Here is a 20,189-nt window from a genome sequence, read left to right as displayed (position 1 = left end):
GAATCAAGAATCGAGTTGATAGAACCAGTCGGTGAAGTGTATATCGTATCGGATAGGTATGTATAAATGCAATGATTATACCAAGCAAGATGCCTTAAAGAAATATCAAGCGTTATTTTGTTGTGTTTTCTGTATTTTCTTGAGCTCATCGCAAATAATATGGCTACTGTGGACCCCAACGCCAAGTTTATACCATTGGAAGGCCTTTCCTTAGCGATAGTCGTTGTGTCTTTGGTTTTTCTGTTTTTCTCGGCCTTGACGGTGGGTGGAAGAACATACGGTACGACCACCCATTACCTTTTTCATCCATATACTTGCATATATAGCTTCTATTGCTCCCTTTGGGAGTGGCACATCCTTAGAGCAAGTTTTCTGAATCAGTTAGATGATAATCTCTCATGGAAAATACTCACAAATTTTAAACCTCTAGTAAGGCTCATAAACGGAGTGTTCGGCTTGGATGATAATTTGATGGTTTTTGGAACGGTACGTCCCCATCCTAGCGAAAATAACCAAATAACACATCTGGAGTCCGTTTCTCGAGATCTAGCAAGCTGACGAATAGAAAATTCAGTTTGTGTACGCTGCCGCTGTCGCCTTATCATGTTACGCCGCTTCCGTGGGTCTTGGTTCCCGAGACGACAAACACAATGAGTTCTTCTCCGAGGAAGGCAAGAAATACTTCACAATATGGATCCTCGTATACGTCCATGCCCTCGCCACGGTGAAGAGTTCTGTCTGCGTGACATTACTGCGAATCGCAGGAACAAGGCAAGCGATGCAGAGAGCGGTTTGGGTGTTGCTGGTCATCACTTGGGCTTCTTACCTCGTAACCTTCATCGGTGACATGCTCGTCTGCCGTCCGCTAGAAGCATCTTGGAAACCATCCTTGGTGCTCTCTAGCGAGGCATATTGCGCACCAATGGAGGTGATGATCGGTCTTAGTCACACCGCAACGGGGTCCACTGTCGCGACAGACTTAGCTTGCGCGGTGTTGCCAGGTATCATATTGTGGAATACTCAGATGGACAAGAAGTCGAAATGGTCGGCGTATGCTCTGTTGTCTTTCGCTTCTATGTGGGTGCCCATCCTTAAATCTCCTACTCGTTCTACCTGGGATTAACGGACTTCGTCATGAGTAGGGCATCAATCGTCACTATAATTAGGGCTTTTTACATTACTCACTATAATAACCCAACGGACAATCTTTTGTGTAAGTCATGACCACCGCCAACTCGGTTGGGACGTTGTGCTAATTTGATGGATCCGCATCATGCAGTTTGGGTCGGACACATTGCCCTTTTTTCGAATATCGAAATAGGAATCGGGTGCATAGCTAGTTCAGTTCCGATTTTGCGCCGATTGTTTATCAGGAACAGAGATGACTCGCAGAGAACTTCCCGAAAACCTTGGGATCGCTTTAGTCCAAAGTCCCTCATCACGTTCGGCAGCTTGCCCAACCACGATCGTGGATCAGGATCCCGAACCAAATTTCGCAACCCGACCGATGTGGGTTTCAGTCTTACGACGGTCCACGCTCAGGGCAATTGGGAGCAGCTGAAGGATGGAGACCCAGATAAAGACCCATCTGCAGAGAGCGGTGTCCACGGTAGTGGGATTCGAGCCGATTATACGTATGCGGTGGAACGATCGCAGTCACCAGGACATGGCAAATCATTTTATATTAGCGGCGACGAAGCAGTTTCTCCGTTGTAAAAGAGCAAAGGGACTTTTCAAAATACGTATACGGGGACTCTTGTGTGTACTTATTCGGGTTTTCAGTGGGCGAAATAGAAAAGCGGTCAAATTTTGACCCATTTACCTCAACAATGCCAAACAGTTTACTGAATATGAATACCCCCTGGTGGTTGTAGCGTCTGACGTCCAACTTCCATATTTCGTGAGTTTCCCAGCTTTAAAGGTAGATAGACCCAATCGCTAAGTCAATTACTCTCTTAGGACTAGACAAAGGCTGGGCAACGCAATGTTAGGAGTATTGGAACTCGTCTAAGGGTAGGGGGGAATATATCACCTTCAAAAACGAGTTGCTAACTGCGGCAAAAGCCATAAAAACCTATAATATGACCTCTATATTACATTATACGAATGTTTAAGTGCTTATTAACTGGACCGCAGGAATGACATACACTCTTATTAACTAGGAGGTTCATATCAAACCGACAAACGGTATTTAATGGACGAACTTTGGATTTTTCGTCTGAAGTTGTTCCAAATTCGGCTTCTTGGGGCATATCCGAAATAATTACTAAATATTAATGTCAGCATTCTCAGAACGATATCTATTCTGCCGGATCTAAGCCTCATTGAGGTTCTCGTCCCCATTATTCCTAATTGGTGATGACTACATACCTCTTAACGATATCGCATTATACCCTCCCAAGTACCTACCTAGGCGCGTATCTTCCTTCCCCCTCTTCCAAGGACTCTTTCTCTTCATCATATTACCTAGGTACTCACCCCCTACTTCTTACCATCGGCGTCCTTTTCACCCAAGAGCCCGGAACCAGCTCCATCAAGCAAACACCGTAGCGCAAACTCCACATATACAAGCGTTCCAACAACCGGGTAGGGAATAATAAGGCCACAATTGCGAAAAAAATAACTTGCAAATTTTCCAAAAGCTGACCCATTCTGTCGGAGCCAAGCACCCACGTACCCAAGAAGTTGAGCCCGGTTTTGATCTGCGAGCCAATCACAAGCAGCTTAGTCTCGCGAATCCATGGATGCTTCCCGATGATCTGGTAAGGTTATGTCACAACAGGAGACGAGCCGCCCGCGCACCCGCATCGCCCCCTCACTGCAACGTGGACTGCATAAATCACAAGTGGCACCAGATACCGCAAGCGTGGTTCCCCAATCCCCATCCCTCCCCCATCCACACTCCCCCGAACTGGGTAAAACAACCTTCTGACTGGGCGGACCTTTCCGTCCCATCACGACATCCCATTCCCATTAATAGCCTGATCCGGCAGTCCGGCAAACCAATGGATCGCCCTGTTCACCGTACCCGCCGGACTTGCCCTGTCGACGGGCCGATTCGTCAAATGACTGTTCCCGGTTCTAGCTAGGTAACATGGCTCGATAAAAATTGTAAAAAGAGAGGAAAGATGTTGGTAGAAAGCTAGAAATGTGACAACTTTAACCGAGGGTGGAACCATAGTCTTGGGCTGCGACGCTGAGATTGGAATTAGTTGCGAACTTCGTCCCAACTGACGTTATGGAGACGGCATCAACTATATTCCATTTGTGCTATGGATTTTCAAGGGCGTTCCCCAGCTCGATCTTCCGGGGCAGACGGAATAGTATCAACCTACCAACCTACTAGGTACCCATGAAACCAGGAAGTGCATCGCAAGGATGGGCGCGAAGTGGTACGTTGACTGATGCATGCGGCATCTTTAATTTGACCAACGGGTATATGAGGCCAGAAAGAATATCAATTCGGTTTTATCCCCGTCATATGCAATTACGCCCGTGCGATCTCGGCGATGCCCACCCAGCCTACTGGTAAGGGAATGCCTTTTCTCTTCGGCGTGGTTCGTGGATAAGGATGGATCCCGTATGTACAGCATTGATTTGGTAATGTGGACAAACATTTGTCCACATTGGGTTCACCGGGGTAATGCCCAAAATAGCCAATATATTGGTTTGAAAAGGCGATTTTAATCATCTGTGTATGAGAGGGGTAATTGTGATGTCCATCAAGATCCACAACCGGGTAGTCTTCATATTCACGCATTTCGGAGCCGACCTTCTCGATTGGGAAGTGTGTTGGTGCCACCATGAGGGCCATTGAATTCTGGTATACCTAGTTCTCCCCATGATAGCTGATGCCAGGAGAAAACTCACACGACTACCTAGATATCTCCTAGAGGCTTGGTGCTCGTATGGCTTATTCCCTTCAAACCGGGATGTCCATCGTGTATACGCGGCGATGGAAGGTACCGAGAGAACAGGTGTTGTCGCTCGTACCGTATGAAAATCGAGAAATCACAAGAGGACAAATCGTCCGGTCCTAATTATATACTCTGCGATTGTCTCTTGAAACCTCCATTGCCTTTTGTTACATAGTGTTCTCACTGACAATGGTAGATGTGGTTGATAGACCAAACATTACCACGACTCAACTCAATAGCCTCACGTTTTAATAGAGCCACTACCATATCATAATTTGCCTCTACATAGGCCCGATAACTGCCAATGTTTCATATACATACCCTCAAGGCTCCGCAGCTGTATATCTGTTCGAAATTCTTCACGTAGAACTGTTCTCACAGACGTACGGACGTCTCCCAAGGATACCCCTTAAATAGTCATACAGAAAACTGCGCCCGAGCTCGCATGTCAGATCTGACGGGAAAAATTATATCATTGTACATACTTCGGAAGTTGATGGTGGGTTACGTTGCCACTGTTTTCATGTCCATGAGGTAGTAGATAAGCGTAGCCTTCCGCGCCGCGTCCCCCACGGCGAAGTCTACCATGACTCGTCCTCGCCAATGACTTTTGTTTAACTGGCCGAAGAGCTCTCATTTTCCATAAAACCAGTAATTTCCTGGATACCTGACCCCTCCCATATTCTGTCCTCCTACCATACTTTGAGCTAGCTCCCGCGGGAGGCTATCACCCTCGAGGACTAGTCGAATGAACCTTTTTTAGGGAATCCTTGACACAATAAGAGGCATTTCAACCCTTTGGAAGCTCCTAATGAAAGCTTATAGGTTGATAGGTTCTTTTAACTTTTAAGTTAGAGTTTTCGCCCTGCCTTCGCATCTTCGCGCTTCGAAGTCCTCGACCGTAGCGAACTTAAGTCGCCCGGTTCTTAAGAAACACGGAGAAGACGCAATACCTAAACGATAATCAATAGTGTCATTGGCTATACGTCCATATCATTTGTGCGTACGGTCCTGTGGTGTGGCGTTGGTGATGATCTTATATACATCTATGGCATACGGAGCGGCTGGAGTGCCTTAAATGACAGAACCAGAGTATCGCATGGCGAAGACATGGTGTGACGTTAGCATACTAGAGTAGCGAAGTCGATACGCATGAAAAGCGAGGGATTTACCGGCACACTGACGTCGTGCGAATATCCTTGAAGCAATTCCCTGGGAAGCCATCCAACGTTTCCAGGGACGAGCAACGAGCGAGTCACGATGGTCTGAGCCTCATGTTATGGAAGGACGGTCCAGCCTAAGGACAAGACTCGGTAACTAGGAAGCCTACGGCAGTAGAGGGATTCTGCGGCTGGGTAATGGCTGTTCCAGACCCCGATATGACATGGTGGGTGCCCAACCCATCTCTCTCACGTTAGGAGAGCTACCAAAATAGCATCTCGCTATAACACCACGATGACGATCGCTCTCGATTTCTAATCCCTCGAAGGGCGTGGGGTCGGGGGGGGGGGTGATGCTCAGATACGTGGTTGTCAACCGGAGGACGCCTATCCTTCATCGGACACGACTAGGGTACCTACTTAGGTACCTAGCTATTCAGCTGAACAAACCACAATGCTGTTGATGTATGTTCACGGAATCGAAACCACCACCTCTATAGAACACCCACACACCGAAGTGTTCCTTCCTCCTTAGCTAGGCGTTATAGGGACACGGGCTGTGATTCCATAACGACTCCCCTTCAAGAAAACCAACGCCATCATACAACACACCCGTACGACCACCCGCCAAAAGCAGGGGAGAAAAAGATGAAAACCAAGCCCGTCGACTCAGTAGAAGATTAGCAACTTCAGACCCCCACCGAGTGATCTCAACGTCCCAGTCAACCCATCTAGAGGGCGTGGGGTCATGAACTCTCGTACCTACCCCACCGAAATTTTAGTGGAAGACACGTATATGTCTAAGGATGGTCGGCGCGAGTGAGATCGAAATGACTGATGAAATACGTTGCTAGCATGCACCTCTAGAACACACACACGGGAAAAGACTCGATCCCGCTAAAGAAATCGACGTGACGGAAAGATCTGGATCTTCGGTGGGGGTGGGCGTCTTGTACGACTCACCTGAAGTCCGAATACGTAAGTCCGATATCTATCACGAATCAAATCTCCGGGGGTTATGAGTAGGGGTGTCACTCAAAGATCACGCGCTAGATTCTCGAGAACCTGTGCTCTCACAAGTACAACACACATAGGGAAGCAAGCCGATTGACAGATGGTCTGAATACTCAAACTAATGCTAATGAATACCTGATCTGATGCTAATATACTTGCTTGCTATACGCCCAACTATAAAAGCCAAGGAACTTTTTTCTTTCGAAAAAAACGCGAGCCGAGCCGAGCCGTACGCCAATGCCTGCCGATATAAAACAAGACCCCCTCCCTAAACCAAGTGGCCATGCATTTTTGAGCAAAAAACACAAATGAACAACGCCATAATGAATCGCCTCGCCTGCTAATTTTACACACAAAATCATCTGACCAAATGGTATTGTCCACCTGGTGAAACTTCGATCTGCCAACATTGCGCCGCTCGGGGTGGATGCAACTCCATGCTACTGTCCGACCTAACCAACTGTCTTACTTCATATTTCTATGATGAGACTTGCAGAGGCGGGCCTAACATGATCGGGGATGGCTTGTCTAATCGATCAGTTGGAGACATCCCTTTGCTGGGCGTAACAGGTTGGTTTAGTCGGGGTGTATTCGCAGTGTTTGTAACGTTAGCGAGTGCCGAACTGGCCGATCTGGTAAGTGTTTGGCCCTCCTTCGTTTTGGACGGCACATTCTCCTTTTCGTTTTCCTGAGAGCTTGATATAGGTTGTAATTTCGGTCGCCTGGCAGCTCCCCTACCACGTCCAAACGATTCCGAACTTCTTAAACAATACTCTCCGTTGTCTTCGGAAGAGTCCGAGTCGGCGGCGGCGGGTGGTTGCGCTAGATAGCTTCTCCGTCTTGTAGGCCCATCTGAGGCGTCGGAAGATTCCAGTGATAAACTTCTACTTCGCACGACTCGACGACTCCTTCGTCGACTTGAGTTAGTAGTTTTCCTGGTGACAGTTTTCTGGAGGGTCGTTGTCGAGTCGAATTCCGTTGGGAACTCGCCGCTCTTTAGTTTGGCCTCCACAGTCTTCTCATGAACCAGTCTACCTAAGTCGGCGCCATCGCTTGTCGTCGTCCTACGGCTAATATGACTCGCCATGCTTCCACTCCTACTGACTGGTATCTTTCCTTCCATGATCTTCGCAGGTGGAGGTGGTTGTAACATCCACCTATTGGCATCTTTGTGGGTTGGCCTCTGCCGCACGATTGGGGGGTGGTATTCGTTAACGGGAGGATTCCTTGGTGCAAAATAGAAGTTATGCCTCTCTTCTTCAGTAACTGGTTTCGGTTCCATTCCTAAACGCGACTCGATAAGTCGGCCAGCTGATGATCCTGCCTGCTTGATAGCATCCATGAACTTATGTGTGCGAGATAGTTCATGTCCCCATAGTTCTTCATCTTCCCTTTGATACCGTTTTCGATTCCAATCATCTGATAAGGTAGTTTGAAAGCTGAGTTTACCATCTTCCGCGACGGCCGTACGGCTACTGCTTGGATTTGTACTGTCTATTCGAGTACTGCTTTCTGTGGCACTTGTGCTTTCCTTCCCAGAGCTATCCAGGCGTTTGTGACTATTATTCTTGCTCCCACCATTATACTTCTTAGCTTTTATTCGAGGCCCCATCATTATCTCTTCTGACCAGTATGGATTCGTGTTGAATGGATCTGGATGTTGATACGCTCCGGGGTTCTCGGCTTGTATGCGTGCTTTCTCTTGACGCTCCTTCTTGGCCAAGGCCTTGGATTGTTGGTGGTGCCTTGCTTGAAGACATGGCGCACAGGACACGACATAGAAGATGGCAGACTGAACTGCGACGCCGAACGACATGATAAGTGCAAATGCTCCTATCGGTAGAACGCTATATTGCGTATGGCCGTTGCGGCTTATATCAAAAAGGGGGAGTCTGCTTTTGACGACCGCATTGGCAAGATGCTACGTTCGTTGGGACGCCTCGAGTGATATATAAAAGAATTAAGGTTCGAGAATTGTTGGGTATTCACAGCCAAAGGTAATTTTTGAATGTAGGTTTAAGTTTCGCTAAGACACAACAAAACGTTAATATTCGTGAGGCTTTAAATTCCAGCGGATTATAGTTCCGTCTATGTGGGTTTGCGTGGTTTGGGTTCGGTGAAGGGTCACGTCGGTATAGTCGATAGGCAAGGGAAATAACTATGGCAGTCGTCGAATTCTCGAAATACAGCACTTGAGTGATTTGAATCGTACAAGGAAAAAAGAGACAAGGGGAAGTCGCGGTGGAGTTCGTGAGTATTTCAAAACTGCTCAATCGTGTTAATGGAAATATGAGGATTCTAGTAGAGCAAGTCGAAACTAGAATATTTCCGTATCAGAACGGAGGTAGGAAAACAATGGCCTGGTGAAACAACAGAGATTCGTGGTAGCAAACAAACGGTAATAGGGAGGAAGCTGATCGTGAGAGGGAAAAAAAAAAGATAGGAGGGAAAATGTCAAAACAATACAATTGAATTGACCGGTTGCTAGAAGGAAAAGACGTTTCGATGTACAACAATAATAAAAGAAGGACACCTCGAAGCCACAATTAGGTCATCCGAAGGCGAGAACAACTTAACAAAAAAAGGAAGCAAAGTTGAATGAGTGAGCAAGCCAAAAAGCAAGCGAGTGGACCGGAATCCGGGAATGAATTCAGGATTCGATGTAAGTACTGCGTAAGTTTAAACTGCAGGTAGCAATGGAAGACGAAAAAGGGTGTGGGCGTGGGTGTGGGTTGCAGTGGGTGTAGATGGACGATCCCACGCACGCTGCATTCCCTGCATCAGTTGCAATCTATGTACATCTTTACAATTTTACAATTTTCCTATGTCTAACCCATGTCTTTCCATGTCCATCCTTGTCCATTTGGTATTAGATATGCGAGTTAGCTAAAATCTAACCAATAGGATCATTTGGGTTGACATGGGGTCTTTCCTAGCTAAGCACGTTTCAACCTTAGAAACGCCACATCTTAGCTTGCTACAGCGTAGTGGAGTACAGGGGGGGCTTGGGGTGTACCTGTGTTGTTTTGGTAATGCATCCCGCTTTGTCTGTTTGTATCCATTAGGTACAAAGTAGTGCACAACTTAGACCAGCTAAACCACAGATGGTGGAGTCGTCACCTGATGGTTACCCGTAGAACCCCGCTACATAACCTAGCAACCGTGTCCCACAATGCAGTAAATGCAGTAAGTGGCTTGCCTTGCACGCTCGGGTCCCCATCAGGTCCAGGCTTCGCTACGAGGTACTTAAGTAGGCAGGTAGGTAGTACGATAGTACCCCCTGGCCTGGATCCTCGAATTAGAATTTGGATAATCGCTCGTCTACTGCTAAATGTCACGTTTTACCCTGGACTAGCGGGATTAGTGGCTTGCCCTGTGCGCTCTCAATTGCATAACCCCCCGCACAAATCCCCAGGTACGCTGCAACACTTGCATCCGACTATGAACCGGAATGCATAATGGGTTACTTTTAAGATCACAAGAATTTCCCTCCATCATACCTTTTAATTGCCTCGTGTTTATTTCTCACTTTGTAACTGGGTAACCACGTCGAAACAGAAAAACAAAATATTATCATCTGAGACCTCTCGCCTATCTCCAACTTACACGTACTTACATCTAGACTATACATAATGTATATGGTTGCCTAGGTTAGAATGAATGGATGGGAATAACGTGGGCTCAGCCTGGATGATAATACGTCAGAACCTACGTGATCCCACAAACTTCGCCTCCGCAACCAAGTCATCCTCCAATTGCCACCAAGGGAAAGAATTACTAAATCTGTCTTGATGCATTTGCAAGTCTACGAAACTCTTAAGAAATACAACTCATTTAGCATATAGCAGGCACCTACATTTTATATCCCTTGCTGACACGTAGCAAGATATTTGGACATTTGTTTGAAATATCTCTCAAGTGGCTAAAAGAAGCAGCAAGTTGAACTACGTTCGTCGATGCCTGCATATCGACACAGCCAAGTTGGTCTATTATTAGGTAATAATACCAATTGAGATAATGTCGATCCACTCACTTTCTAATCAAAAACTCCCTTCCTTTAAGAACCATGGCTTACTTTAGAATATGCAGGTCTTAGCAACCTCATCTCTCCCTTAGGTTTGGGGGTTCTAGTGCGAGCAATGACTTCTTTGAGTTAGGTTTTAAGACCATGCCCTAAACAATCCTTCCATTAGACGACTCTAATTCGAAGATATGGGTAGGCTTTTCTACTTTGGACAATCAACCCACTTGATTATCTATATGCTTAACCACCGACAGTTCCCAATTGATTATTGGGTCGTATACTGTTCCTCAGATTGAGTATTTGAACCCATTTCCATAACGGAGCGAACTTGGCTTGGCGAGTATAATAGGTAATAAAATCACCCCGTAACATCAACCACCCAATCAACTTATAAATAGAACAAATACTACCCCAGAAATAAACCACGATATTCCACCGTGCAAGTGTACGAGCCATCATCGTATAAAGAGGACCTTTAGGAACCTAAGGAAAAAGACAAACATCTATGACTTTGGCGCTTAGCGACAATACGATATTTCTCATTCCCAGTATCGCTTCTTTTAAGACCTAGAAAATATCCAGACAACGAACTGATTCAAACCTACCTAAGTACTTAAGTGTCGGAAAAAGCATATAGTCCCCAGGGAGAAAAAGGTGGCTATTTTTAGTCGAATCTAGGTCGGTCCACGATCCCGAGACAGGAGAATAAATTGGCGTCTCAGGAAAATGGATATTTTCTAGATCCCTAGGTTAGGTAAGTTAACATAATCCCGATAATTCTAACAACCTCAATTAATATTATTTTGTTTAGTAGAATATCAGTTTTATCCATCATCCTTGAAGGTTTGTTGTCGATATATATGAAGCTTTCTGTGCCTGCTGGCTTTAGCAATTGTTGAATCCTTTGATCTAGTTCGTCACCGCTTCAACTACATCTAGGACAAGCACATAGGTCATATTCACATCTCGTTTAAACACAATCATTTGAAATCATCATACTGTCATTAGAGCAGACAGGCACAGTAAAGGAAAATATTCGCATCCATTGAGCTACACTGATCACATAGCTACTCCTAGGTAAAAAGAAAACAGGGGGCCCATCATCCGCCGTCCGACAATCGCGGACATGAGAACATTTGGATTAGCGCAACATCCGGACCGCAAGCAATTGTTCATGCTAAGCGTCCATGCGAACATTGGCCGTAATCAGTGCAGAAGAAAAAAAAAACGTAGTCGTTGATACAAAGCAAGCAGAGGGCTGCCAAATCTGTATTCGATCGAGCGTTCCAGCAAAAGTTGTCCTCCCCCTTGCCCAATCCAATTCCAAGCCCTAAATAGTTTTTTGTGACACAAATGCTTGATGTCCATATCCGTAGTGTGTGGTAGTGATGGTGGTTGTTCGGTGCGATGCGGAGAGTACTGTACAACAGGGAGGTCGACCGTCGAAGAGAGGAAATGATGATTGTAGCGGGATTCTATGCAATATTCACGGGGGGATAAAATGTATAAAGAAGTAGAATGAGCCGGTGTCAAAGCGCCGAAAGACAGGTAACTTCAACTTATCATACATCCCACTCCTCTTCCTCGTTATCGGCTGTCTCCTCAGGAGTAAGGGCAGCAAAGGAAGAGCTGCTGCTGGTCAAGATCGGCTTCTTGGCGCCATTGACCGGAGCAGGCGCCTTAACTGTGGGGGCGGTTGTGACGCTACTACCATTTGTAGCCGGGGTGGACGTTTCGGTAGTAGTATCCTTCTTCTTGCCCTTCTTCTTGGTCTTGACTTCACTCCAAGAGTCCTCTTGTCGAAGCAACTCCATTTGCTCCTCCTCTGATGGCACACCGGCTACCCAGGGGTCGGCCTTCTCCTTGGGAGCTTCGGTAGCACTCTTGGTGCTCTGCTTGGCGGCCTCAGCCTTTGGCTTCTGCTCAAAGGTATCTAGAGGCTGAACGGTGTTGTTACCATTGGTGGCTTTTCCGTTCCAGGCGTTCTGGCTGTTGGCCGCGGAGGCAGAGCCATCCTTGGCAGCACGTCCTTCGGCGATGCGAGCAGTTCGTCGCTGCTGTTCCATCTTAACCTTGCGCTCTTTCTCCTCCTCTTCACGGGCGGCCTTGGCAGCCTCCGCCTTCTTTCGGTTCTGGCGCTGCTTCTTGGATTCGACGACTTCGGGTGCCTTTTGCTTGCGCTCCTTGGGCTTCTTCACGGACTCGACGTCAGTAACGCGAAGGACGGAAGGGCCGGCAGGAACAGGTTCAAGCATGTCAGATACATCCTTGCTATCAGCAGCGCCGACAACAGGGGATGCTTGAGATGATAGATCATCATCGGCATCACCCGCGTGGGACGAAGCGACAGATACCTTCCCACCTGACACGTCAGAAATTTCTTGAGCCTTAGACTGCTTGACAGACTTTTGCTTCTTCTCGTCTGATTTCTTTGTGCTAAATTTAGTTCCCGCGTGGGCGCTGGATAATTGACGCGCGAATTCTCGATCGGCCTTCTTATCAGCAGCCTCGTCCTGCTCTTTATTGTAATTAACAGTTGGTGTAACTGTTTCGCTCGACGTTTCGGTCGGAGCCTTTGGCTTCGGTTTGGGCTTCACAGCTTTCTCCGTCTTCTTCTTAGCATCGTTTGCTAATTCGGCGTCATTTTGTCTTCCTGTTTGTTTGGTGAATGAACCACGACGCTGTTCAACCCCTCTCTTCTTTGCTTGACTTCGGTACCATAGAATTCCGCTAACTCCGAGAATGACCGCCCATCCGCCAATAGTGGTGAGGGTCGAATGACTAGAAGAGATATCCATGGTGAACCGAAGCCGCAACGGGCGCTCCCTAGGTAAGTTTTACTAGGCGGGTCGAATTACAAATAGGGTCAATGAATGATTGATGACAGCACGAAGTGCCTCGAGGATGAAGAGGTGTCGGCGATGTTGGAGTAACTCTCGAGTCCGCGTAGATTGTAAAAAGTCGCAGGTTATACGAATAGGTCGGGAGGAGCTAAACCAATGACGGAAGGTCGTGCGCCGATTATGTTGAGTACTATACAATACTGTACGGGAACAATACGAATAAGAAGAGAGTATTATATGTTAGACAAGTACAGTACAGCCGGGAAACGAAAGGTGTGGTCGATGTAGTGTAAGCTTAGCTGTCCTGGTGAATTTCAAGGACAGCTGATTCAGTGGCAAACTTGTCGGATAATAAACCACAACTTTTTTTCCTTCGTCCCTTTCGCGAGAATAAATTTAATACGAAATACAGGGGAATAAAAAAGAGAAAGTGACAAAGTGAACGTGTTATGTAGTTTAACTACGGCGGTGAGTTATAAAAAAAAAAGTTGTGAAATGGGATGGACTTGGACTTGGGACTGGGACTCGGAAAACAGATGATGGTCGCGGGCTCAGGTACTAATTGTACCTATTATGGTACTAATGGTACTAGTAGCAGTCTGTGGTGGGAATTGGATTTTGGGATAAGGTTGTGCTGTCATTAACAAGCCATCGGCCAATCGGTACGAGTCGCAATCAATCGAAGTGCGTCTAGAAGCAGAAGGTTATCCGTTTAAGGGGAACCAACGCTGTATTGCTGTCCAATACAGTACAAGTACAGTGGGGCCGCCTAGAATACGATTCAATTCTACATCTATTTTGCGTATCGCCTTTCCTCGTTATTGTATTAGCGTCTCATCAAATTCAATTGTGGACACGTAAAGCTTCCCCCTTAAAATTATTCACTCGTCCGGCTTTAACATTAAACCACGAATGTATATCAATGCGATACAATAGATGAAACCATTACTATCACCATTTCTTTAGTATGTAAAGCAGGTACATATCTGAAGTGATTGGCTTGAAGAGAGAGTGTTCGGTTGGTGAAAAACTCCCGTTGTGCAGCTGTTAGTCCGCCTATTTAGCATTTACTCACCACTCATAGCCAAGGCTCCTTCAGTTATACCCTCCTTACTGTAAAAATATGCAAATATTTATGTAGATCCAGATCTCTAACCAAGATTTACCAATTGGTATATGTGGCAGCATTGGCCTAGAATATTTTAGAAAACTGTGATTTACTATACCTTTCTATTTGTTGAGATTGATATACAGCATATCCACATGTCTATCTGACGTTGACGTTGGTATATATACAGGATTACAGGACTCGTTGGATCTCCCTGATCAAGCAATCAACTACTAAATCCTTGTTGTATTTCCTGCCCAGGTCAGCCAATACTCGTACGTTGAAGCGGGTGACATACCTAGATACGTAAGTATTTTGCGCAGACAACATTTTAATAGAACCAGGTACGTAATGAGGCATTGCTACTTAGGTAGCTGTGCGCCCCTGACATGCGTGTCAAGTATTTCTGCGCTGATAATTATGTTGCTTACCTCCGCGGAATTATTACTTGCCGGCCCTCATTACGGGGATAAACACGGCAGATACAGTTTACATACCTGGGCGTATAAATCCTTGTCACTGGCTTTCCCTGCTGCGCTTATGGTTCACTTTCGTCGAGCACGGATGAGTTTCTGATTTGGACATACAGGTATTATCCAAAATTATATAATCCAATGGACTGTAGAAATTGATTGACACATTGGGAATGATTATTAAGTGAATCGGCTTGTATCACAGAGACGGGCGGGGTGTATATAAATGATCTCCGCGTTCCGGTGGCCGGTTACTAGCGGGATCGGATCCCCACCCGCAGGTCACCGACGGCAGGCAGTTGCGTCACATAGCTTGTGTGTAACTTTTAGATACTCGAGCTAGAGTCGCATCTTATCCTTATCAATATTTTTTTCGGTGTCATTAGGCATATTTGGGTAGCTACACAAGCTGCACATTTCCCACCGTCCATATCATATAAACCACATAAACTATATATATATATATTCTAATTTTGCGCTAGAGTTATCTACTGTAGCACAGTTCCCGAGCCCACACTCTACTACAACCATAATCATGGCTGCAAAGAAGATTATCATAGACACCGACCCAGGCATGTAGATGACAGGAAATTAGACAATTACCAGACACTAATTATAGTATACTAGGGGCCGACGATGTCATAGCTATGCTTCTCGCTCTAGCTTCTTCGCCTGAAGAGCTAGAAGTGTTAATGATATCTGTGACTTACGGAAACGTAACTCTAGATAGCTGCTTACGAAATGTGGTCGGCATGTTCAACGTTCTCGATCAAGAAATGGAGTGGCGCAAATCTCAAGGCAGACCTCTAGGGTTTGAGGGCCTTCGAACGTACAAGCCGATTGTCGCTGTTGGCCCCGAACATGCTCTAGAAGACGAGATGCTTATGGCCGATAACTTTCGTAGGTCAATGCATGCAAGTATACACGTGGTGGAATCGCTAACTTTTTCCCCCTACCAGATGGCGCTGATGGCTTACATGGTGTCCATGAGGCCGTAGGTTGAATCTGCCAATCTTGTATTATTGAGCTTCGGCTGATGTTCTAATAGCATCCTCATCTATCTCCAGCTGATACTTGGAAAGCTCTTTTCAAAGATGGGCTCCCAGGCCCAATCGATGAGCCTTCTTATCTGAAATATTTCACACCTTCGAAAACCCCGGCACACCAAGAGATCCTTCGAATCCTGAAGGAGGAACCGGCCGACACGGTCTCAGTCTGTGTTCTCGGCCCTCTAACCAATCTAGCGCTAGCTGCTTCGGAGGACCCCGAAACCTTTCTCAGAGTTAAGGAGATAGCAGTCATGGGAGGTGCCGTAGAAGTCGAGGGTAATGTTACGCCGGTTGCCGAGTTCAACACCTATGCCGATGCCGTTGCTGCTGCTCGGGTATTTGCGTTGACATCACCCACCCCGGCGTCCACGATGCCTCCCGTACCCAAGGATAAGACGACTCTACCACCATATCCCGAGAAGCTTTCCAAAACTTTGAACGTGAAGCTATTCCCTCTTGATATCACCACACCTCATCTTTTGAACATGGGCTTCTTTGTAGAGAAGATCGAGTCTCAACTCGCTGGAGGAAGCCCCTTAGGAACATGGGTTAACACATTTATGTCTGGTATCTTCCGTCAAATCATCTCGATGGTCGGCAACAAAGTGGAACCAGGCTTATCGCTCCATGACCCCTTGACTGTTTGGTACATGCTCACAGGTTCGGATCCGGCATGGAAGTTAGCCAAGAATGCACCGGAGGATATCCGCATCGAGACATCGGGACAGTGGACCCACGGGATGCATGTTTCGGATCGCCGCGGTCGAACGCGTCCTGATGGAGTAACCGCCTTCGAGGTCCCAGGAGACAAGGATGGGTGGCTAAGTCTGAAGAGAGGCAATAGAATTAACAGGTACGTCAGCAGCCCTGGCGATATGGCATTCGCGCCATTCCTAATGGAGCGTTTGTTCGGGTAAGAGGGACAAGGAGCACGATAGTTTGGTCACATATATCGATATGACATGGAAGGTCAATGAAGGTGTCAGCAGGGCGTAAATATATGGGTATCATTAGGCAAGAGCATACCCTAAGAGTAAAGCTTCTAGAATCCCCCCTCATGTAAATGCAATTATTTCCTTCCCCAACGCCGGTTGTGCAATCTTTAGCTCCATATAGTTTTGCGGTTCATGGTGCACTATGTTGGTTATACGTGTTTGATACCACCAATCTCTGATCCCTTCACCTCTTGCCAGTTGATGCTCTCGTCAAGCGGTTCGTCTACTAGGCCTACTACACAAACATTGTCGCCTCGAACAAGGTAGAGTCCTAGCGGGACTTCTGTGGATGGCTCTGGGTCGTCAGGGGTTCGGATAACTCGCTCGATAGTCTGACCAAGTACCTGTTATGGATATACATGGTTAGTTGTGGACGTAAGGCTGAAAGAATATGATGTTTAACACTTACTAAGTTCGTCATCTGGTCACAGCTCAAGAGTGTCCCCACCAAAGTTCGGGAATCGGCCGTGATTATCAAGACCTTTTCTAGCCGACTGTTAGATGTTTCGCGCTGTAAGCTTCACCTAAGGCTAATGGATAATAATGTTGTGATAGTGAAATGTGACTTACTGTTGATATAACCACCGAGATTCGACATTTTCGTAGTTAAAGAGGAATATGTCCTACTACAGATGACGATCGCAAGTAGTTATTTAAATATTGTGTATGGCAGTCCAAAAGGGTGTGAGTACTTCCGAAGTGTTGATCGGGCAGCTCTGAACAAACACTACAGCTTGAAGCTTTGCGACAATGGCACATCATAGGTAGAAAAAGCTCGAGCCACACTTGATTCATCCGCCGTTGTGGCAGCAATCATATCCCTACCGCAAATTTACGTAATGCCCCATTATGTAAGGTATAGTGGGGTCACCGGAGTATCGTTATTTCGACTTCCGTGGCAGGGGCGAAGTGGCTGAGTTTCATGCAGTCCCCGCCGCTTAATAGTACAGCCCTTAATTTTTTCTTTTCCAAATCTTTTCCAACTCTGAGGCTAAGCCTGGCAACTCGTATTCTCCCTCTCACAGGGATGGTCACCGAGCTTCCAGAACATACGAACAAATTTGCAGAGAAAATGTCCAGCAACCGCACTTCGGTTCACTCCGATTCCTTCTGGCCCCTATTAAGGCCATCGGACAGTCGAGCATCGTGAACACCGACCATACCACAGCACTAAGGGTGCTTATTATCCAATCAACTTGAAGAATCTTGTTTGAAACATTCTAGTGACACGGGGTTCTTTTGTTTTAACTGGCTGGACCCAGGGGGCGTTGGGAAATATGATTGGTTACCTCCATAACCCCTTGTTACCCCCTGGCGTAGCTGCACATCACCACCCCTCTGGTACTAGCGATAACTGGGAAGTCCGGCGAGTAAGTTTAAGCAAAATCCTCACATCCATGGTCTATCCTCACAATTCAGGGGCTATCACGTTCACAAACGGCACAAATGAACATCTCTTCAGCTGTTATTCCTTTTCAAGGTAAGACAATACCCCCGGAAGGATCGGCCATTTGCAGTAAGTCAAAGTCTCTTTGTCCAATACCTGCCACCTGATATAGCTACATATATCACGAGCTATTCCCACTCAGCCGTGCCCGAGAATTCTTGCTCACTTCACCCCTTCTCCATCCATCCTTTGGGTATCGTGGCGTCTGGCAACAATTTCACTCTTTACATTCTACATCAAGGGAATTTCTTACTCTTGTGTTCTAACAATCACTTTCTTTTCGCACCAACAACCCTTAGTGGTTCTCACTTTCTTTCGTTCTATTTTCGTTGCCAAGGACACAAAGCCACTATACTCCCTCAGGCGGAGCATTGGACCGAATAAATCACAAGGCAAACATATACGAACAATAGCAAACAATAAAGATCAATTCGTTTCAGAATCACTTCCTATATATCATTAGGACTGCTGTTCTTTTTTCGCTGGTGGAAAAAGACGTTGATCAATTATCCATTTATTTCTCTACATTGGCTAAGTCCCAATTTATCAACTTTCTCTTCATCCACGAAAACGGAAAAGATTCCAGAGAGCCAGCCTCATCAAATCAGCAATCATGAAGTTTCAGCTCGCTTCCCTTGCCGGCCTTCTCATGGCCGGCCAAACTATCGCCGCCCCTGTCCAGGCTAGGGATGGTGTTAAGATGGCCTCGGATTACATCCTCGAGATTGCCCCCAAATCTGCAACATGCGACAACACGGACGAGTGTCGCACAAATGTCCAGGCCGGTCCTCTTTTCGCCGACGCTATGCTTAAGTACAATGTCAAGAATGCGGCTCAGATCGCTGGTATTCTTGCCCTAACAGCCTTTGAGTCTGACGACTACAAGTACAAGCACAACATCTCCCCGGGTCGACCCGGTCAGGGCACTAGCAACATGCAGCAATGGCCCTTCACTCTCAAGTATGCGCAATCCATCCCGGAACTAAAGGACAAGCTCTCCGGTGTCACCGAGAGCGTCGATGACAACAAGAAGAATGAGATCCTCGCACTAGTCACCCCCGATGAGTACAACTTCGGCAGCGGACCTTGGTTTTTCACTACCCAGTGCAGCACCGATATCCAGGAAGCCCTGAAGGCTGGTACCGACGCTGGCTTCCAACAGTACATGTCATGTGTCGGTATCACCGACGTCACCCCAGACCGACTTGAGTACTGGAACCGCGCCAAGACCGCCTTTAACCTCTCGGGTTGAATTCCCGATGACGGGAGCGCTTTTCTCAATAGTTCGACGTCTGGGAATGGACAAGGGCAGGCGACAAACAACAACAATAACCAGACATCCGGAGTTGGGGTCGGTCGGGTTGGTGGTTGTATGAACATTTACGCGTGGGCATTTATAGCATCATGTCTTATGGTTGTCTAGCGGGGAAAAGAGCGGTTCTGCTCGGTTTTTGAATGCTTTGATCTTATTCGCTTCTATTTGTACATATACAATGATCTTTGAATCTACTGTCTTATATGACGATTTAACGGTCTGAACCTTTTACTCTTCGATGAATGCTGTGATTATAATTGTCGCTAAATGTATCACGTGGAATTGATTTAATGTCTTATTTTTATGTGTTGGTGAGATCAATGATCCCCAGCCTTAGATCCGACCACTTTTTGAAGCTGTTGGTTTTGCTGAAGAATTTGCCATGCGAGGCCATGAGCCGCCAAAAGAAGATAAATGTAACAATGAACCAACAGAAATAGTGATGCTTATATGAAGGATTTCGTCACGTCTTACTGTGGATAATGTATGGCGGGGTCAAAAGCATGACAGCCACCCTAGATATCGCATAATTCACAAGTAATCATATTTTTTAAGGATTAGAATATCCTTGAGGTAACCGTGGACCTCCAGAGGAGAGTTGTGATGGATGACTATGTACCCTAGACATATTGCCAAAACTATACGTACATTTTTTTTCGTCCTGCCACCAGATTCGATTTACTTTTATGTAACCTTTTTAAATCCACCTAAGTAGATTGGTAATAGCCAACCCTATACGCTGGACTTTCCAATGGCATGAAAGCAAGCAAGCAAGCAAGAGCCTTTTTCGCCGGGTATCTGACATCCCAAGCCAATTTATCACAACCAAGCGCCACGTTTAAAT

At 46.4% G+C, this 20,189-nt stretch overlaps 7 protein-coding genes across 7 annotated transcripts; 4 read left to right on the top strand and 3 right to left on the bottom strand.

Moving 5' to 3' along the window:
- Positions 1 to 159: 159 nt before the first annotated feature.
- On the top strand, positions 160 to 1,716 carry F4822DRAFT_431740 (uncharacterized protein; the record flags this gene model as incomplete). The annotated part of the gene is made up of 4 exons (XM_051461528.1): positions 160 to 280; positions 431 to 486; positions 575 to 1,077; positions 1,380 to 1,716. 4 exons carry the CDS (start codon positions 160 to 162, stop codon positions 1,714 to 1,716), a joined length of 1,017 nt encoding a protein of 338 aa, XP_051312648.1.
- A 4,409-nt stretch (positions 1,717 to 6,125) lies between these two features.
- Positions 6,126 to 8,241, bottom strand: F4822DRAFT_328649 (uncharacterized protein). Its single transcript, XM_051455594.1, has one exon. The coding sequence runs from the start codon at positions 7,905 to 7,907 to the stop codon at positions 6,570 to 6,572; it is 1,338 nt and encodes a 445-aa protein (XP_051312647.1). The 5' UTR covers positions 7,908 to 8,241; the 3' UTR covers positions 6,126 to 6,569.
- A 2,724-nt stretch (positions 8,242 to 10,965) lies between these two features.
- F4822DRAFT_411458 (uncharacterized protein) lies at positions 10,966 to 13,492 on the bottom strand. Its single transcript, XM_051458863.1, has one exon. The coding sequence runs from the start codon at positions 12,911 to 12,913 to the stop codon at positions 11,678 to 11,680; it is 1,236 nt and encodes a 411-aa protein (XP_051312646.1). The 5' UTR covers positions 12,914 to 13,492; the 3' UTR covers positions 10,966 to 11,677.
- Positions 13,493 to 13,696: 204 nt separating this feature from the next.
- F4822DRAFT_411457 (uncharacterized protein) lies at positions 13,697 to 14,914 on the top strand. Its single transcript, XM_051458862.1, has 2 exons — positions 13,697 to 14,319; positions 14,365 to 14,914. The coding sequence occupies exon 2, from the start codon at positions 14,418 to 14,420 to the stop codon at positions 14,640 to 14,642; it is 225 nt and encodes a 74-aa protein (XP_051312645.1). The 5' UTR covers positions 13,697 to 14,319; positions 14,365 to 14,417; the 3' UTR covers positions 14,643 to 14,914.
- Positions 14,859 to 16,680, top strand: F4822DRAFT_328568 (nucleoside hydrolase). Its single transcript, XM_051455592.1, has 4 exons — positions 14,859 to 15,111; positions 15,167 to 15,439; positions 15,499 to 15,533; positions 15,588 to 16,680. The coding sequence occupies exons 1-4, from the start codon at positions 15,075 to 15,077 to the stop codon at positions 16,503 to 16,505; spliced, it is 1,263 nt and encodes a 420-aa protein (XP_051312644.1). The 5' UTR covers positions 14,859 to 15,074; the 3' UTR covers positions 16,506 to 16,680.
- F4822DRAFT_328544 (Sm-like ribonucleoprotein) lies at positions 16,647 to 17,509 on the bottom strand. The gene is made up of 3 exons (XM_051455591.1): positions 17,154 to 17,509; positions 16,993 to 17,069; positions 16,647 to 16,927 (listed from the first exon to the last, which is right to left on the bottom strand). Exons 1-3 carry the CDS (start codon positions 17,179 to 17,181, stop codon positions 16,733 to 16,735), a joined length of 300 nt encoding a protein of 99 aa, XP_051312643.1. The 5' UTR covers positions 17,182 to 17,509; the 3' UTR covers positions 16,647 to 16,732.
- Positions 17,510 to 18,213: 704 nt separating this feature from the next.
- Positions 18,214 to 19,623, top strand: F4822DRAFT_328525 (uncharacterized protein). Its single transcript, XM_051455590.1, has one exon. It carries the CDS (start codon positions 18,644 to 18,646, stop codon positions 19,280 to 19,282), a length of 639 nt encoding a protein of 212 aa, XP_051312642.1. The 5' UTR covers positions 18,214 to 18,643; the 3' UTR covers positions 19,283 to 19,623.
- The last annotated feature ends 566 nt before the right edge of the window (positions 19,624 to 20,189 follow it).

Source organism: Hypoxylon trugodes (genome assembly GCF_022578975.1).
Source record: "Hypoxylon trugodes strain CBS 135444 unplaced genomic scaffold F4822scaffold_7, whole genome shotgun sequence".
Lineage (NCBI taxonomy): Eukaryota > Fungi > Ascomycota > Sordariomycetes > Xylariales > Hypoxylaceae > Hypoxylon > Hypoxylon trugodes.
The sequence above is the reverse complement of the archived record's forward strand: the minus strand, read 5'-3'. Positions and strand labels throughout refer to the sequence as shown.

Excerpts from the sequence above, each read along its gene's own strand:
- F4822DRAFT_328649 (XM_051455594.1), bottom strand. The coding sequence starts at position 7,907 with ATGTCGTTCGGCGTCGCAGTTCAGTCTGCCATCTTCTATGTCGTGTCC.
- F4822DRAFT_411458 (XM_051458863.1), bottom strand. The coding sequence starts at position 12,913 with ATGGATATCTCTTCTAGTCATTCGACCCTCACCACTATTGGCGGATGG.
- F4822DRAFT_411457 (XM_051458862.1), top strand. The coding sequence starts at position 14,418 with ATGAGGCATTGCTACTTAGGTAGCTGTGCGCCCCTGACATGCGTGTCA.
- F4822DRAFT_328568 (XM_051455592.1), top strand. The coding sequence starts at position 15,075 with ATGGCTGCAAAGAAGATTATCATAGACACCGACCCAG. Across the intron at positions 15,112-15,166 it reads TATCATAGACACCGACCCAG|GGGCCGACGATGTCATAGCT; the intron begins GCATGTAGATGA and ends ATAGTATACTAG. Across the intron at positions 15,534-15,587 it reads TACATGGTGTCCATGAGGCC|CATCCTCATCTATCTCCAGC; the intron begins GTAGGTTGAATC and ends ATGTTCTAATAG.
- F4822DRAFT_328544 (XM_051455591.1), bottom strand. The coding sequence starts at position 17,181 with ATGTCGAATCTCGGTGGTTATATCAACA. Across the intron at positions 17,070-17,153 it reads TCTCGGTGGTTATATCAACA|AAAAGGTCTTGATAATCACG; the intron begins GTAAGTCACATT and ends ACAGTCGGCTAG. Across the intron at positions 16,928-16,992 it reads GTGACCAGATGACGAACTTA|GTACTTGGTCAGACTATCGA; the intron begins GTAAGTGTTAAA and ends TATCCATAACAG.
- F4822DRAFT_328525 (XM_051455590.1), top strand. The coding sequence starts at position 18,644 with ATGAAGTTTCAGCTCGCTTCCCTTGCCGGCCTTCTCATGGCCGGCCAA.